We start from the raw sequence: 18,044 nt of genomic DNA on the forward strand, positions 1-18,044 counted from the left end.
TCTAAACCCAGTCTTTCAAGCACAAGGCTATAGAATACGACCTACCATCTTCCATGGTGGTGGCGCGAACTTCACTGGAGGCCGGCCCGGGACCTGCACTGTTGCTGGCCTGCACCACTACCTCATACTGAGTGAATTTTTTCAAATTGTTCAGTGTTAAAGTTTCGCTGTCTCCCGTGCTTTCCACACTGATGCAAATAAACTGGTGACTTCCGTTAACGGTGTGTTCTCTGTGACACACCTGGTATCCTCTGATCATACCATTCTGGAGGTGCTTTTGGGGAGCCTGGGTAAGACAAAAGAAGAGTAAGCTTGTATGTCATCGCATGGGCAATCCAGTCACAATCCATTATACAGCATAAGAGGAAAACCACACAGATGAGCGAATGACAATTTGTAGGAGTATCAACCAAATGATTCACACCTTCCAGGTTACCCTGATGCTTTGGGAAGAGATGGCTTCAAGCTTCACGTCTTGTGGTGGACCCTCGGGATCTGAAAACGAACCAATGAGTTCTGGATCAACGGAAATGTCACACAAGGTACACTGAAAAATGAAGTGTTTGCTGCTGTTTCAAAGGAGAAAGAGAGCTGTGAGTACTCCAAAGCCATGGGAAGATAGCTATGGGAAAATACACATCACTACAGAACTACTCACATTAATTTTCATCCACAAACAGTCACAAACTGAACAGTTTGTGTCTTTTATTGCATCCTCATCATTTATGTGAAGATAATTTTGCTATATCATATTTAACCACTAGTTGGCAGCAAATTTACAGTAAATGTACATTTTCTGCCGGTTACAACCTGTCTCTCTCTTTGTGTAGAGTGTAAACAAAAGCCTACTTTATCAACGTATATCAGTTAAATATCGACCTTCTTCTTAGCAGTGCATAGAACCTGGGGCAAGCAGATGAAGTGGCGAGAGTTGGGAGGGAGGGCTGCTCTCAACAGAGGCTAATTTGTGGATCATTGACCAAACTGTGACATTTACTGTTTTGGCCACTAATTGAAAAGTCTCTTTTTACTGCATGGTCAGCTTGTGTTCAATAATGCATCAGAGCCACAAGAGATCACATTTTTCATCACAGACATTTATTAATGTCACTGTCATTTTTTTCCAGCTTGCATTTACAAAATTATGTTGTGAGGGTAACTTGACGGGCTCAGTTCAAACAGTATGCTATGGAAAGTTTACCTAGCATGTACATTTAAAAAAATCTTTATATTTATCTGTTAACCATCGTGGTAAATTTTAATGTATTGCTGGAGGAAAAGGAAACTCGCATTCAAACATTAACAAGAGTAAAGGGTGTGCACAAAAACATAATTTTATTGCACACTCTGTATTGTTACCCATTCTTTTACAAACCAATTAAGTGTTTCCTCGCTTTTTTTTATAAAGTATTTTGACAGTGGGGTTTTTTGACAGTGTTTTTGGGTAACGTTTTGTCAATTAAGTATTGCCAGAATTATCTGGAGTGGCAGTGGCCACTCCTCATTGGGATGAACATTTTGAAACCATGCAGTGGTTCATGTTTGGCATGTGATCTGTGTTTTTGCCCCCACCTGCTTCATCTGTGGTAACGGTGAGCTCATTGCTGGCATCACTGTCACCGATGCTGTTCTTGGCAAACATCCGAATGTTGTAAGTGGACGAGGGGTGTAGCTCAATAATAGTGGCCTGGTTCAGTGTAGGAGACACATCTCTTGTTCTGCGAGCTTTTTCCCAGGATGCTGTAAGAGAAGGTTTAGGTACAAACACAGGAAAGGAATAAAACCAAAGAGACTGATGGCTTAAAACATCCAAAAACAAACAAGTAATTAGATATAAAACGAACAAGGTGTTAGATCACTCTGTATCTAGATGAAGCACTTACGTGTCAGAGGTTTAAGATTACTGTGACTTATTTGCATTCTAGCAGATCATTTCATCAAACTGTATTGTATTTTACCTGATTTGTTTTTGCATTCAATGTCATATCCAGTGATTGGACTGTTCCCATCAAAGCCCATTGTCCATCGCAGAGCAATCGTTCTCTCCTTTACTTCTCTGATCTCCACCTCAGGTGGGTCTGGTGGTTCTTCAATGCACAGAGAAAAGGAAAGTCAGACATGACTGATTTGTGCTCTGACTGATTTGAAAGATCAGAATCTTTACACCAAAAAATCCTGTCATATTTATTGTTCTGACCCAAAGGCTGTATATACTTTGTCTTAAATCAAACATGCATCACATACTGATCCATGGAAAGACATCAATGTTTCATAGATTACTTGGGAAAAGTGTCAATATTTGACATGGTTGCATTTCCAACTCTAGCCACAGGGGGTCTCTATTTCCCCTTTCTCAGTTCTCATTTTCATTTTCATCACAATCTCTTGGGTGCCATTTTGTTCAAAAATGCTACAAGCAAGGTCGTCTTGAAAAATTTACAAAGTTAGTAATGATTAATGCGTGGTTTAAGGTTCGGGCCCATAACTTATCACACAACGGTGAAAATGACATTTCATAAGATTAGGAAATGAATGCTGCAGTGATACTGAAACATACCTTGTACTGTCAGCTGAATAATTCCTCTGTCTTCACCATAGGAGTTGATAGCATGGCAGGAGAAAAATCCAGAGTCCTCCCTCAGAGTTGGATAGATCTTGGTGGATGGACACAGGGTTATCATTTTTGCAGAAATTACAGTATGTCTTTGTAGTTTAATGTGTTTATATCCTTAAGAGGAGGATATCAGGGATCAGTCTCTCATAGATCTTATACATACTCTAAGATCTATAAGTCATGGCACATTTATAGTTTGTAGCGTGCTTACCTGCAGGGTAGAGATGACCTCATCACCAACTTTCTTAACCGTTACAGTGTGCCGCCACATATCCGGGTTAATCATGTGAGACTGTTTCTCCTTTTCCACCTCCTTCTCCCAGCGCACCATAATGGGCTTCTCACCATGGGCCTTACAGCTCATCTCTTTCTTTTCACCTTTCGTCGCCAGGGTGGTATTGGGGTATGATGTGATCATTGCAGGTACTGAGAGAAAGAGACAGAGAGACAGACAGACAGACAGAGATGTAATGAGACTGACTAGTATACTCAGTAATGTACTTAGTAGTGTAGTTTATTCATGAATGAGTCTTACATAGCTCACAACTTCTGTTGAATAAATTTATTGGGAGACAGGAAGGTTGTTTTACATATATACCATCATATTTCACATGGTAAAAATGATTTTGACACAAATTGTTTGCATGTGTCTTTCAGCCCAAAGAGCACGGCTCATGTTGTATATATCTAACTCTATTCTAACAGGGTTCATTTGTCACTGAATGAAAGCAAATACCTGTGTGGGTAAACAAGGAGTATTAACTCTGTGAAAGTGACCCATCAAGAAATGAAATGGAGCAGTAATGACCCTCCCATAATTTGCCCCAGCCAGAGACAACTATATTTTATCTTTCAGAGCTGCGGTGTTTTCAAAAACAGATGACAATCTCAATATTATAACCCTTGATATGTAAGGATTAAATTTAAATAAAAAACAAATAAATCAATAAATACAAATGTATCTAACATTTAAATAAATAAGTAAATGGGTCTGTTCTCACTTTTTTGGAGAGTCACAGGCCACACAGCAGTGCTGTGAATGCCTTAATAAATTTGCAGCCAGAGTATGAGGTCCTGTCTGAACAAAGTCTGAAACTCAGTTATCCACAGCTTACAGCCCACACGAGCAAGCCAGGATAACCGTGCCCTCTGTTCCCTGTGCCAAACCACTGCTCTCCTTTGTCATGGTGTGATGAGCCAGTAAAATAATGGAAAAAAGCAAAAAAAAGGTCTTTGTCTTTATGGTGGGCCTGCCTGTCTGCTCCCCCAGCCAACCCCTACACCCCCCCCCCCAAGGCTGGTTCCTGTCAGCTTCGTGACCACGCCCCCAAGGCTGGTTCCTGTCAGCTTCGTGACCACGCCCCCAAGGCTGGTTCCTGTCAGCTTCATGACCACATAATTGCTCTGATGATGTATTTCTTTAATATCCAGCAGAATTATGGGTAGCAGAGTGGGGCTCTGAGGGGAAGAGGAGGTTATTCCTCTCCAGAGATCCCAGTACACTGCCTGGTATTCCGCACTGAACAGCTGGGACTGTTGCTGGGCAGGACCACCTGCCTTTGTCATTACATGCTTTAAGAAAACGAACAAACAAAACCACAAACTCTTACGGGAACCAAAGTTCTTTAAATTTGTGTTTCAAACAGTGTGTGGCAGTTGAATCACTTAAAATAAATGGATGCTCCTAATAAAATGGCTGTTTCTCTCTCTCTCTCTCTCTTTTCATCTCTCTGTGTGTGCAAGAGAGGTTTTTTTCTGTGAGGTTTGGTACTGGAGAGGTAAAGATACTGTGAATTGTGAGCAATTGCATGCAAATGATTTGCCCTCAAGGCAAAAGGCCAGCAGTGTAATAGAAGTATTGACATTTTTTAATGAAGCACAAGTGCAAGGAATCCATAATCTACTGAGAAAAAACACAACCTCTCTCTCTCTCTCTCTCTCTTTCTCTCTCACACACATACACACAGAAGGATTTGGAAGGGAAAAGTAAGAGAATCAGCAAGCAAAGCATGCTGGGACCTAATGATTTCTATCCCCTGCCCCATCAAGCGAATAAATATCTTTTTAAGTAAAACCTCTTGAGTCTGTGAGAACACGGCTGAGCCTTCAAAGGCAGGGGGTGTACAGGTTTGATGAATACTAACAGAGAAACTGTGAGGAATTTTGTAGCAGTAGAGTTACAGGTTCACACAGTTCAGTAAAGGTGGCTGAATGGAAGAATAATTATCCCGTTCTGTCCGCTTACTCAGGAAACGAGGACAATTGGGAGATAAGAAATTTTGTGTATGGTGTATGTGTAAATAAAATGCCTAATAATGTTTTGCAGCACTTGTCTCTAATGTAAGTCTGCACTGACTAATTAGCAAACCAGATGTGTTTTATAGAATAGAATGGCACAATCAGCCAAGTAAAAGTTATGTTTCCTGTCTCTTCCCAGGTCACGAATTACTTCTGCTTTCAAAATGGCCCCAGAAACTGGCAAGAATTGAGCATGTGGAACCTATGTTTATTGGCTGGTTCATTAAATATATTATATCTTATTTTTATTTATAAAATATACAACAATGAATAACGCATGCTTTCTGAAAATTCTCTCAGACCTGTTTACTGAAGAATCACCATCATTATCAAACATTAAGTTTTATTTTTTACAAAATTCAGAAGACATAGGATGATGTTTAGATACAATGTTGATTTGGATAATCTCACTGAAGGTCCTATCTTCTGTTTTTTTGGTTGCAGATTTAAAACAGTCCGCAATAACAAGTCATCCGTTGATTTCTTCTGAAGGAATACGCATTTAAATGGCAGCGTAGAATGATGTCACTATTAGCAAAGTAACCCTGACAGATCCTATTTGGGCTAATGCTCATTCATTTTGTTCTCTTTAGACTTAGGTACAGCATACCTGTGAGAGCAGAGCTTGCTGCTGGTTTGTGGGGATGTGTGTGTGTGTGTGTGTGTGTGTGTGTGTGTGTGTAGGGAATCCTGCTTGTTTTCTTTACTGCCTTTTTCCCATGCAAGAGTCCTCTTCCCTCCATTCAATAACTCCCTTTCACCTGGACATGTTGCCATGCCAACCGACCCTGGCCTGCCAGCTCTCTCTCTCCCTCTCTCTCTCTCTCTCTCTCTCTCTCCCCCTCTCTCTCTCCCTCTCTCTCTCTCTCTCTCTCTCCCCCTCTCTCTCCCAGCTCTGAGAGGGGCTGTCAGTGCAGGACGAGAATAGAACAAACATCCAGAATTGATTTTCATAAGAGTGTAGTTATCACATCTCCTTCTGTAATATTACTTGATGTAGCGCAGAGAGAGAAAGCTCTCTGAATGGTGTACCATTTTGCCTTTTGTTCAGAATGACATTTTTAGCAAATAGATGGATACAGTGTGAAATGTCAGGTCTGCCTTTTAGATAATGGCTTAGATTAGCTATGTACTCCTCTACTGTCTTTGCAGTATTAGGTTTGTAGTAAATATAGGTCTCTGACTGTCCTCTAAGCCAAAGGATCAGTTCTCATTAACAGGTAGTGGAGCCAGGGCATTTCAGTGGTTAAATAAAAAAACATCTCTTGTGCTAATTTTATTTGTTTCTTTGTTTTTTGTTTTTATGGCTCGAAGTAATCTTGGCATTTTGTGTTTATAAGGAACAATGTTGTGTTTATATTATTAAAAACAATCTTTGAAGTAAAATTATACAAACCTTACATCATGTTTACTGTATACTCCCTTCCACCACTCTACGCCATCTGACGTCATGACAAAGAAATTTAGTAATTCATAAAATAACACGTTGGGCTTTAGTATTGGTAATATTTGCTAAAATGAAATTGATTTGATTGACAGATGCCCTCCTGAAGACCCCATTCTTTGTCTCTCCTTCTCTTCCATGTGTGACCCTCTCTCTAATACAGCACTGGCCTCAGTCTCGCCGTGTTCACTCATCCTTTGTGTTTTACTGTCTGTGTTTTAGGATGGGTTTGTTTTAGACTGATCGTTCTCCCTGTGTGTATGAGGGTGTGTGTGTGTGTGTGTGTGTTACAGATTGTGTGATTGGTGTGTGCCCTTGCTGTGCGTGTGAGTGTGAGTTTCAGACTGCATTTTGTCAGTGCTCTGCATGCGGTGTAGAAATGTAGGCCACTGCTCCCATGCCTGACTGGGCCATGCGCGAGAGAGACGAGATCGGTGTGTACAGCAGCGCCCTGTCCCCCGCTGGCATTGCTCACTGGGGGTAAACAGGGAGATGACTGGTTAAGTGGGGACGTTCAGTACGCCACAGTATTGCCCTTTGCTGCACAATTGGGCTTTGCATGGAGAATGATCTGCATCATGATGCCAGTGATGTAAAGCCCTGTAGCCAATCACAGAGCCTTAGAGGAGGAGTTATCCGGGATGGATTTAGTCTCGTACTTGCCAACAAACACTAATGTTCTTTTTTTTCCCCCCATAGCTTATTATCTCGCATTCTCTCTCATTGTTTCAAACAGAATATGAACTCACATTCATATTCATTTTATTAGTTAAACTTCAACGTGAGCATTAGTATTTTTGTGCATTTTTAAAGTGAGGCTGAAGAGTGTTCAAACATAAAATGCCCAAGTCCAAGAAAAAAAGAGGAGAAAGGAAAAAACATAAATATGTGTAAATTTGGCAGGAATGTGTGCACTTCACATAAGACCCAGCGACAGTGGAAATAAGGAAGAATCTAAACTGATTTCATTTTGCCACATCTATTATTTCTGTCCATAAAAGCTAATCACAGAAAATAGCAAGTGTCTCTTTGGCCATTGGAGGATTGAATTCCATTTCCTGTGGCGCTGCGTCAGATAAAGTGTTAAAGTAACATGGTTACCTTGTGTGGCATAAATTATAATAAAAGCTCCTGACAACAACATTCAACCAAATTGATCTCAAAGTCAGTATCAGAGTCTAATGAAGGGGGTGACCCTGAATTAACCAAAAAATGACAAAGTGCTGATGAAGCAGACCAAAAAAACCAAAACCAGCCCACAACAACAGGCCCACAGGTTCACACTGTAAGTACTGTCTTCGTTCCTTCTGTTTATTGATTTACATACTTATTTATTTATTGAAGACATGGACCTGTCCCTTCCAGTCAAGCAGCTGCTTGACTCTTTGTGAGAGCTGAGTGGCAGGCTAGCCCTTAATGAGGGTTTCCTTTGAAGCCAACTTGCAGAGATCACAGGAGGCTATGAAACAGGCCACCGCGGGAGGCTAAGGTTACCGCACAGAAAAGTACACTGAATCAAAACAACTGCGTGACACCTGGGAACGCCACCGCTCTCTCTACTCCAGCACTGCATGGAGACACACACGAAACACATGGCATTATTTTACACGTCTGTCTGGCCGATCGCACCGACGCCGTGGTGTGGTATGGTGATAACGCTATGGGGGTTTGCGTGCTAAAGTGTATGTGAGAGAGATACGGAGACAGACAGAGGTTAGGAGAAGGGGGAGGGGCCGTGTTTGGCTCAGTCAGAGAGCCGCTCTGCAGGGAACCTCCTGCTTTGACTTGATAAGGAAAAATAGGCTCCTCAAACATCAGTCTGATCAAATGGAAATAAAGCCTTTGCCAAAGTAGAGTGGGAGGGAGACAGGAATCCACCACACTGCTATAGAGAGACTTAAAATTACTCAGTGAAAATGTGACTAATTTAGTTGGAAACACACACTCAAACTTCAAATACAAGTTTGAGTAGTGCGTAATGTTTGTGAGTTCACTTACACCAGAATGTTCAACCTGAATGCACTTTACCTGACTTCTCTGTACCCTTCTCTGAGTGAGACATTCAGCTGACCACCAGTGTTTCTCATCACTTCATGTCTGATGTATTTGGCAGATGACACTGTGCCTCTCTCTGACTCCTTTATGGTGCAAAATTTGTCCTGTGTTTTGTGTTAGAATAGAGGATATAGAAATGCAGGCTGTATAGGAGGCTGACAACACTGAAATGAATTTACACTGAGATTTAAAACGGTATGATCTGGGCGACAGCTCTGTATTTGCGTCTGGCAGCACAGAGTAGCAATAACCGATAAAGGAAGCGTTAGATATGAAATGAGCGATAGAGAGAGAGAGAGAGAATGTGTGTGTTTTTGTGTAGCTTGATTTTCCACATGGTATCCTCTGCTTGGGCAAAGAGTTCGAGACTTAATGGAGGGGACATAATCGTTTGGTGGCTCAGCAGTTGCTCAAACAAACAGGCTGCAGGATTCAGACAAACATGCTCCAGGATTCAGACGAATAGGCTGCGTGATTCAGCGAAGCCCTGACCACTGAGTAGTAGTTGGTCGGTTATTGCCACTGCTGGACCTCTCTGTCCAAAAACAATGTAGACTGGTTAGCTGACAGCCCAGCCTGTACTAAGACACACCCACACAAAAGTTTACCTGACCTCTGCATCATCAGGGTTGCAATAAATGGTGATTCATAAGCAGCTAACAGTGCCCAATAATAGAATTGGACAAACACAAATGCACTTAGCAAGCTTCTCACACTGGTAGAATTTGACCGAATCAAATCACTTCTTAAAACTCTGGGGATGGTGAGGTTGGTGTCTGGTGCTGCTCTATGAAATAAGCCACTGTGCAAATTCTGTGCTGGAAATGGATCATCATGTTCAAAAGGCGCATATATAGAATCGGAATTACTTTGAATGTGTTGTGTGTGTTGTCTATTTAAATGACAGTAGAATGGGTTTTGGGCCAGGCTATTTAGAGTTATGACCAAACATTGCTCAAAAAGCAATGGTCCATGCGAACTTTAATTTGCTCTGAAAAATGAAATCCATAAAATACATTCACAAGCCATTCTAATACTGTTTCGGTGACATAGCATATTACTGCGTGTTTGTGTATGAGAGTACAAATGTTCTCTACAGAAATATGCTCTTTGAAACAGGAACAGCACTGTTTGTTATGACTCTCTACAGGTTGTAGTGAAAGTAGCAGATGCAAGATTCTTTTTTTTTTTCTTTTTTCTTTTTTCTTTTTTTGTAAATACTGCCGTCGACCATTTAAAGAAATCAAACATTTTGAGAATGCTTCGATTTTAGCCAACAGTAATGGTAAGTGCCCGTAAAGACAGACTGCCCAGCTGGGCCTTACTTTTAACGTTGAGGTACATGGACTTGCTGACATCAGCTCCCACGTCATTGCTGACTTTACACAAGTAGTAACCACTGTCCTCCTCCAGCACGTGTTTGATCAGTAATGAGCCGTTGTCGAGCTGTTGGATCCTGAAGCCAGAGTTCAGGGCGATGGGGTGAAACTGAGGAACGCCAGACCCTGACAGAGAGAGAGAGAGAGAGAGAGAGCGCAGAGGTAGAGTCAGACTCCACACAGCAACAAGTCAGTTAACTAACGCTGCATTGCCACACATACAGTTCTGCAGGACAGGATAGAGTGGTCTCTTGTAAGATGGGAGAGGTCTGTGCCATTTATGAAATGAAAGGTTTCAGTAACTTCTGAGTTGTTCTCTTTCCTGCAGTGGCTTGGGAGTTGTGTGTCTTTCCCTCTCAGATCGATTTGTGATGTATATGGTCTGGGATATGATTCGGGAACAACATGTCTAAATATGAAACATTGCACTATGATATGATTCAGTTCAGCTCAGTTTAGTTCAGAGTCGTAGGTTCTCAGTCAGGACTTTGATTTGAAGCAGGAAAATTATTCTTTTTAAATTACTAAGTAGTTAATAAATGAGCCAATCAGTGGTGGAGGTTGTGTTTCTTTTTTTTTAACAGTTTCCCCATGAATTTGCTTTGGATTTGATGCTGTTGAATCATTTCAGTCAAATCCCAGTCTCCAGTCCTACTACCATTAACATAATCAGTCATTGTTGAGACTTTAACAGTAGGGTTTTTTCTTTGGGACCTTCTTTACCTTTAGAGTACTTCCACTCAATCGCGGGGCGAGGTTCGCCATCTGCAGAGCAGTTCAAGATCACAGCTTTCCCATAAATACCGTCCTGGTCTTTGGGTTGCACTTTAAACGTCGGCGGAACTGGACAAGCAAAAAAGAGGAAAGAAAGAAAGGGTCACGGACTGGTACATATAAAAAAACGTGCTTTGCTGTTCACTTCAACCCCAGTTAGCTAATGTGTAGAAAAGCACTGCCTGGACCGGACCCATACTGATCATTGTCAGTATTTTGCCCTGATCTCTTTTGCATTGTCATGTGAATAGTCAGTGATGTCCTCCTTACTCCTGACAATGAGCTGGCTCTGGTACTTCACCACGGCCGCGTCGTTCTGGGCGATACACGTGTAGGTGCCATTGTGGATGCGCTGAAGGTTGGAGATGCGCAGGGAGCTGGTGAAGTCGATTTTGTCAATGGTCACGCCCAGACTGGCGTTAATGGGTTTTCCGTCTTTCTCCCACTTGATGGAGATTGGCAGGTCGCCGGACCGAACCACGCAGGGCACGAACACGCGATGGCCAATGGAATATCGAGGGAACTCGAAAGGTTGGATGAAAGGAGGAACTGAGAAAAGCATAAACAGTTTGAACAAACAGCAGTTATTTCACACACACATTTAAATAAATAAACCTTTGTTGCGTCTGTTGTTTATTGTTAAGCTTGACAATATCTCTACAGGAAATCTTTTTGTATTTTGTAAGACAGTCAGAATAGCTACCTTTCCTTGCGTAACATCAAAGGTATAAACCATTTCTGGGTTTGAGTTCATGCCACTCTGTGATTTCGCATGATTTAAATAAGTGAATTGGATTATGATGGCCAGACCACAGCCATCTTGATTTGACACATTGTTTATTGATCCATTCATACCGGGTTGTCTTGCACATCAGAGATGTGTCTGTATATTACTATATTACTATCCATTATATATCACTCTCTCAAGGGACAAATCTCAGGCCATAGGGATGATGTAGCTTTTAAGAGTTAACCATTCAAAGCAATACTGCAGTAAGCAGCACTTTCATACATTTTTCATACTCACTGCAACTGACACGAGACCCAGGAGGCCGAAGGAGTTTCATATGAATGTTATACCACGTTTATACCAACCCTGCTCTTAGATTTACTTATGTAGCTGCAGTTCTTACCTAAAGCAACTCACAGTTTCCTTTTTATGTCAGAAATTTAGAGCCTTTCTCAGAACACACACTATCAGTGAACTTTCACGCTCGGGGGTTGAACCAATAACCTTCCAGTTACTTCCCTACCTTCTGCATGCAGTCTGCATTGTTCTTAGTGTAATTGGTTCACCTTTTCTCAGGCTTTGACAGGGAGCGGCTGATACAGAGAGGCATTTACCTTTCACAGTGACGTGGACACTCTGATTTTTGAAGACCTGTGGTTGCACCTGAACGTGGCAGGCGTACTCTCCCTCGTCCAGTTCCTTCTGCACGTTCAGAAGCTTCAGAGTACCATTGTTCTCAAACGCACGCTGACGGTCATTAAAGGGGAGCAGGTTGGAATTCCTAAACCATTTGATGGAGTAGTATGGATAGCCAATGACATGGCAGTGTATATATGTGTCCCGCCCAGCTATGGCCGTTAGGTTTTTCATTGGTCTAATGTCAGCGGGACCTGTAAAGACACATAAGAGAAATACCTCTCTTTAAATTGATTAAAAGAATGGAGGAGAAACATGTCAGTTAGGAAAACAGTAATGAAACTGCAATATTTAGCTCTGGATCCCATTTACTGGAAATTAATTGAAGGACACCTTCTTATCACTAAGTTGTCTGCATTGCATCTGCAGAGAGATGAACATTGTCTTTTTGCTTTTAAACAAGGTAAGCTCTTCTGAGGCCAGCACAACACTGAGGCACCGATTGGGGTACCGTCTGTTTAAAAGAAAAATAAGCCAAGTACCGTACACTCCTGAAGAATTGTGACATTATTAAGTTGCTAATGTCTTACATGTTTATAAAAGACTTCTAAGGTTCCCACTACAAAGTGGAATCAAAATCAGATTATCGGAACTAGTAATTTCTGGAATTCACTGTCTTGTCTTTTAACTGGTCTCTAAATGCATTGGCTCATTTACACTATCACAAGGCTAGCAGGGACACAAGCTGGCATTAGAATGGTCTCTAAATGCATTGGCTCATTTACACTATCACAAGGCTAGCAGGGACACAAGCTGGCATTAGAATGTGCCTTAAATGGCGATGCAGAAGAGTTGTCTTCATCAACGCTGTTGCTGATGACAGCCGAGCAGACCATTCACTCAGATGGGTCTAAAAGGACATTTTACTTCAAAATATATTGCCCTTTTCCAGTTTACTCTTTCTGGTAGCAAATGGTAGAAATGGTGAGTGGTAGGGCTATTTTCTTGATGCGGTCATCGTCGTCGGCTGTGGACATTCACGTGGACTCACTAAAGCACATTAACTTCACTGAACATAACAGTAATATGATCATGTTCTCATTAGCCAATACACAGTCATTAGACCACAACAAATGCCTGGTCTGCACCCACTGACTGCTTGGTTTTCAGTTCCCAGTAAATAAGGAGTTGCAGATAGCTGACTGAAAGCCTACTGTCAAAAGTGACATGAAGGGCATATCACCTAGTGATGAAACACTCAGCGTAAAAACACGAACAAACCAAAACAGCATTACCAGACAAATTTTTGCAGTTATTCAGAACTTGGCTTTTCATATACCTTTTCTGTCTACCGTTGTGTCATTTCAGAATTAAGAGACACACCATTTGATTTTACCAGCAGGTTACATCAAATTTACCAGTGTTGAATTTACTCCGGTGTTAATCCTCTTTTATATAAACAGAATTCCAGGTCAACACTCACAAGTGTAAATGAAGTAAATTCAACAGAATTGAGTGTTAATTTAAAGTAACTTAAACAACTGCAACTCCAGGCAATTTCAAACTGAAAAAATTTCCTTTGTCTCAATGGTTTGAATAATGGAAGAGGGAATGAATGAATGGAAAGAGAACAATAGATTAATAAATGTACAGATGAGGAACAACTCAACCACATGAACGTAACCATGACTGAACATGATCAGAGGAAAGGTCATTGTCTGACAAACCTTAAACCGAAATTGAGACAAACTAGAAAAAATAAGAAGAAATTCATGTTACCCAAGAGAATGTACCAAGAAAAAAAGATTAGTCAGGAGCTATACTTAGATGGTTTCAAGGCATGGATGAACTTCAACCAAAATGAATTACACGTGTGTGTGTGTGTGTGTTGGAGGAGCTGATTTGACAAGCACCTCTTACGTTTATTCGAGCCTGGTAGGAGATGGTCCCTGCAGAGTTGTTGCAAGTGCAGCGGTAGACCCCACTGTCACGGACCTGAATGTGCGAGATGTTCAGGTAACTGATCACGTTCCCGTCGGCCGTTATGCTGTGTCCCATTCGATGACGGCTGTCTTTGATCACGGGGTCGTCGTCCACCGTCCACGAGACGATCGGCTGAGGGGTTCCCTTGACGTTGCACATCAGGGAAACAAACTCATTTGGGCTGACCACCTTCTCGTTGAACGCAGACAGGATCTTAGGGGTGCCATCTGAGAAGAAGAGAAAGTACTTAGTGCTAACACTCAGACAGAACGCTGTTGTAAAAAAAAAAAAAAGGGTTTCCAATTTCTCTAATGCTCGTTATACAGAGGAGGATCAATATCCTCTTTGTAATGCTCATTGGCTATGGAAGATAGTCGCTGCAGAAACCATGTTCAGTAACTGTAATCCCTGCCAGGCTTTACAGAAAATCTAACAAGCAGAAGCAGAGACTGCACTGCAGGTCTTGAAAACAGTTGGTTTTATTGGTGGTAGTATAATGTGCCGACTTGTTTACACATTTTCCGAGGAAAAGAGAAACACTGATTTTCTGGTGACTTGTGTGTATAAGCCGAAGGTAGTCTACGGATGGCCGCAAATGGCTGATTCCATTTATGTATATAATGTATAAAGTATACTTCCAGTATCTGTTTTCAATATTTCTGGACTTAACATAGAACATACTGAAAAATTTAAGCTGGTACTTTACAGTCACAGTCAGTACATCTTATGTTCTGGTCCCTAAGTCATTATGCTTCAAAACATCAACAGAAATACTCACCCTCCAAGATAACTTGTGCAAAATCCTGAGCGGACATCTTGTCCTTCCTTGCAAAACACTGGTAGACTCCAGCATCACTTTTTGCCATTCCATCCATTGCCAAGTTCTCCTGGTTGATCCCAGTTATGTGAACATTGATGCCTGCGTTGATTCTGACGCCGTTGCGGTACCAAGAGAGCACATACTCATCTGATCCAGTTACACTGCAAGAGAGGGACACTTGGCTTCCCACACTGCCCTTCACTTTCCTTGGGCTGACCACCACCTTCAGAGGCTCTGTAATACCACGATAGATAGATAGATAGATAGATAGATAGATAGATAGATAGATAGATAGATAGATAGATAGATAGATAGATAGATAGATAGATAGATAGATAGATGGAACATTTATTGAAACAGAATTGGATTGCAGCATGTCAAGATTAGACTATACATGGGGTTATGTAGAGTGGTATATCAGGTCAAACAGTGATCATGTGTCATTTCTGCTTGCCCATGTGTTTTGTTTGTTTTTTTTATTTGTTCGGATATTTTCTGTTTTGATATTCGAAATAGACAGCTGTCATCTAATGAGTGCACTGATGAGGGAAGGAACTAATACATGGCTACAAAAGTAAGAGACCTTAAAGAGACTCACCTTTAACCAACAAATGACCAATGACCTGGTCAGTTCCAAAGCTGTTCCACACCTCACACACATAGTTGCCAGTGTCGCTGGGTTGGGCTCTTTCGATCAGCAGTCCCGTCACACTTTGACGGAAACGTGTATCTGGTTCCAGAGGTCTGTTGTCCTTCAGCCAACGGTATTTTGGTGCTGGGTGTCCTGAAGCTTTGCATGGGAGCTCTACTCGGTGCGATGCCATAATTTCACGTTTCTCAAAGCTATCAAGGACCACCGGTGCTGAGTTCGCGGGGTCTTAAAAGACATTAGGAAAAAGTGCTGGTAATCAGAAGCCCTGAAACACTTGTCCTTGTTTGTTTAATTTGCACGTAAACTAATCTCACCTGGAACATGAAGACGTGCACCATTGCTTTGCCTGGTTTCGCCGGTGTAGCGATGTCGAGTCATACAACGGTAGTAATATAAACTGTCCTCCTTCTGTACATCCAGGATATACAAGGCTCCTGTGGATGTTATGAGAAATCGAGGTCCTGAAATAAAACGGTGGAAAAGGTCAGATGGCTCTCACTGCTTATCAGAGGAGATTGTAGAAACACCACATGAATCTGACAAGCTATGTCAGGAGAATTAACAGAAGGTTAACAGAAGATCATTTTCCTCCAGGTACAAAATGAGTCTCTGATTATTTCGCTCGTCTTGATCACCGAGAACCGGCGATCAAGTGCCACTTTGATATGGCCCAATGGGAACACAGCGTAGCAATCATATCTGTTTAATTCTGTTTAATTTATTTAATGCAGTAATAATCTATTTAGTTTCAATTCCTTAGATAATCTGGGAAGGTCATCAGCATTTATGAGGAATAATGTCAAACTAGCCTACATCAGGCGCACACTTTGTGTCAGGAATGATGGAGAATTCAATTGGGATGGACCTGTCTCTGCCGCACTATGGCGTATATTCAAGTGGAGAATCTGCCTCTGGCTGCAGCAAAGGGAGCAGAATTCCCTAAACAGAGAAACTCACGGTTCAGGTTGATTTAAAGGGGAAGCTGACATGTGGGCCCATATTCACAATTGCCTCCTTGTGACTTTCTTCTCTTTTTTTTTTCTGACATGTTATTTTAGTAGACCAATATGTATATCAGTATTAATGTTTTGCTGTTTAGGTTTTTAAACCTGATTAGTACAGCTTTACACTAAGCATAGCTTAAGCTAAACTAATGCCACACTCTATAGTAATGGCACACCGATAGTAAAAGGAACTGCATTGTCCTACCTTCTGTAGGAGCCAATGAAAACAAATTATACACTGAGCGGGAAACAATGTGCATTAGAAATAGTTTCTTTTTTAATTGATCTCATTTGATATTTAGGAGATCCTTTGGAAATGTACTGTTTACACAGCTACCATTGTTAATGGCACAGTACATCAGGTGAAACTGATTGTGTGTTCCCAAGTTTTAATGGAAAGTCATTGTAATTTTAAAAATCTAAGCTAAAAATCTGAGCTCTAATGCTGAGGTGAGGGTTATAACATGACCACACATTAAAAAAAACAGTGAAAAAAAACTTCCTCTCCATCATAACGTTTAAACCTTTAGGGTGTAACCTTATGACCAGTCAAAAATGGAATGTAAATTGATGTGCATTCATGCAAGACCTAAAAAGGTTTTTCCGTTTTCAGAATCATCACCACTGGAGTGAGTGACAAACAGCACTCAACAGGGAGTAAAAATATAAAACAGGGGGGGCGAGGCGGGGGGGGGGGGGGGGCATCAAAGCAATTAGCCCAAAACCTTTAGAAGGGTAAAGTAGCCAATGCCCCATGGGAAGATGTATCTGCTCATTAAATAAACATGTCTCCCAACCTAAAGATCTCTGTTTGACTTCACTGTAGAAACCAAACAATCAACACAAAAGAAGATATATTTTTCTTTTTTCTTTCTTTTTTTTTCCTATATGCCCATCACTCCTTGTGCTGCGTGTATCTGTGTTCTCAAAAAGGCTAACAGAAGCCTGTTTGTTCATTTACCGTAAGACGCTTTCCTTGGCTTCCAATCTACTCCTTCTTTCCCTCCTTTATGTGTAGTCTGAGGGATTGAGTTACATTATAGTAAAATGCTTTAAACTGCAATACTGAAATTATATATATATATACACAAAATATTATATTTATTGGCCTGTATATAATCACAGTCTGTCAGAAAATAAATACATTTGGTTTGAAAAGGCTGAAGCTGGAGAAAGATAGACACATTATTTAGAATGAGGAAGCAGCTTTTGTATGCTCTGACCCAGATTGAGAGACCATGAATTTGATATCCTTAAGGCATTTTCAGCTTGTGGTGTAGATTCAGTTGTACGTGACAGGCAACCGCTAGCGGAGGAGATTTGTGTGTGTGTGTGTGTGTGTGTGCGTGTGCGCGTGCGTATATGTTGTGTGTGTGAGTGTGTTTTTTTGTATAATTATAATTCTTCACTAAAGAGGAATCAATGTTTATAGCAGAGATTCTGTGAGTATGTGTGCGTGTGTGCGTGTGTTTTCGTGTAAATGATTATAATGATTCACTAAAGAGAAATCAATATTGACTGATCCCTGGTATGAACATGTAGAAAGCATAGTTCTTGCCATTACATTTAATTTAATTAATTTAACTTATTTACATTATACAATACAAATATATAACCTACACACACACACACACACACACACATATATATATTCA

The 18,044-nt window shown here is 41.1% G+C and overlaps 1 protein-coding gene across 1 annotated transcript in view; it reads right to left on the reverse strand.

Annotated features, from left to right (window-relative positions):
- dscama (Down syndrome cell adhesion molecule a) overlaps positions 1-18,044 on the reverse strand; it is a 62,829-nt gene that overhangs the window by 13,813 nt on the left and 30,972 nt on the right. Inside the window, exons 4-17 of the mRNA XM_030792290.1 lie at positions 15,700-15,846; positions 15,332-15,610; positions 14,692-14,967; positions 13,844-14,140; positions 11,909-12,184; positions 10,835-11,113; positions 10,514-10,633; positions 9,737-9,916; positions 2,826-3,040; positions 2,558-2,654; positions 1,959-2,087; positions 1,573-1,740; positions 425-495; positions 46-286 (exon numbers count right to left, since the gene is read on the reverse strand). Coding sequence (XP_030648150.1) covers positions 46-286; positions 425-495; positions 1,573-1,740; positions 1,959-2,087; positions 2,558-2,654; positions 2,826-3,040; positions 9,737-9,916; positions 10,514-10,633; positions 10,835-11,113; positions 11,909-12,184; positions 13,844-14,140; positions 14,692-14,967; positions 15,332-15,610; positions 15,700-15,846 — 2,775 coding nt within the window. The remainder of the gene's footprint in view (positions 1-45; positions 287-424; positions 496-1,572; positions 1,741-1,958; positions 2,088-2,557; positions 2,655-2,825; positions 3,041-9,736; positions 9,917-10,513; positions 10,634-10,834; positions 11,114-11,908; positions 12,185-13,843; positions 14,141-14,691; positions 14,968-15,331; positions 15,611-15,699; positions 15,847-18,044) is intronic.

Source organism: Chanos chanos, chromosome 15, assembly GCF_902362185.1.
Source record: "Chanos chanos chromosome 15, fChaCha1.1, whole genome shotgun sequence".
NCBI lineage: Eukaryota > Metazoa > Chordata > Actinopteri > Gonorynchiformes > Chanidae > Chanos > Chanos chanos.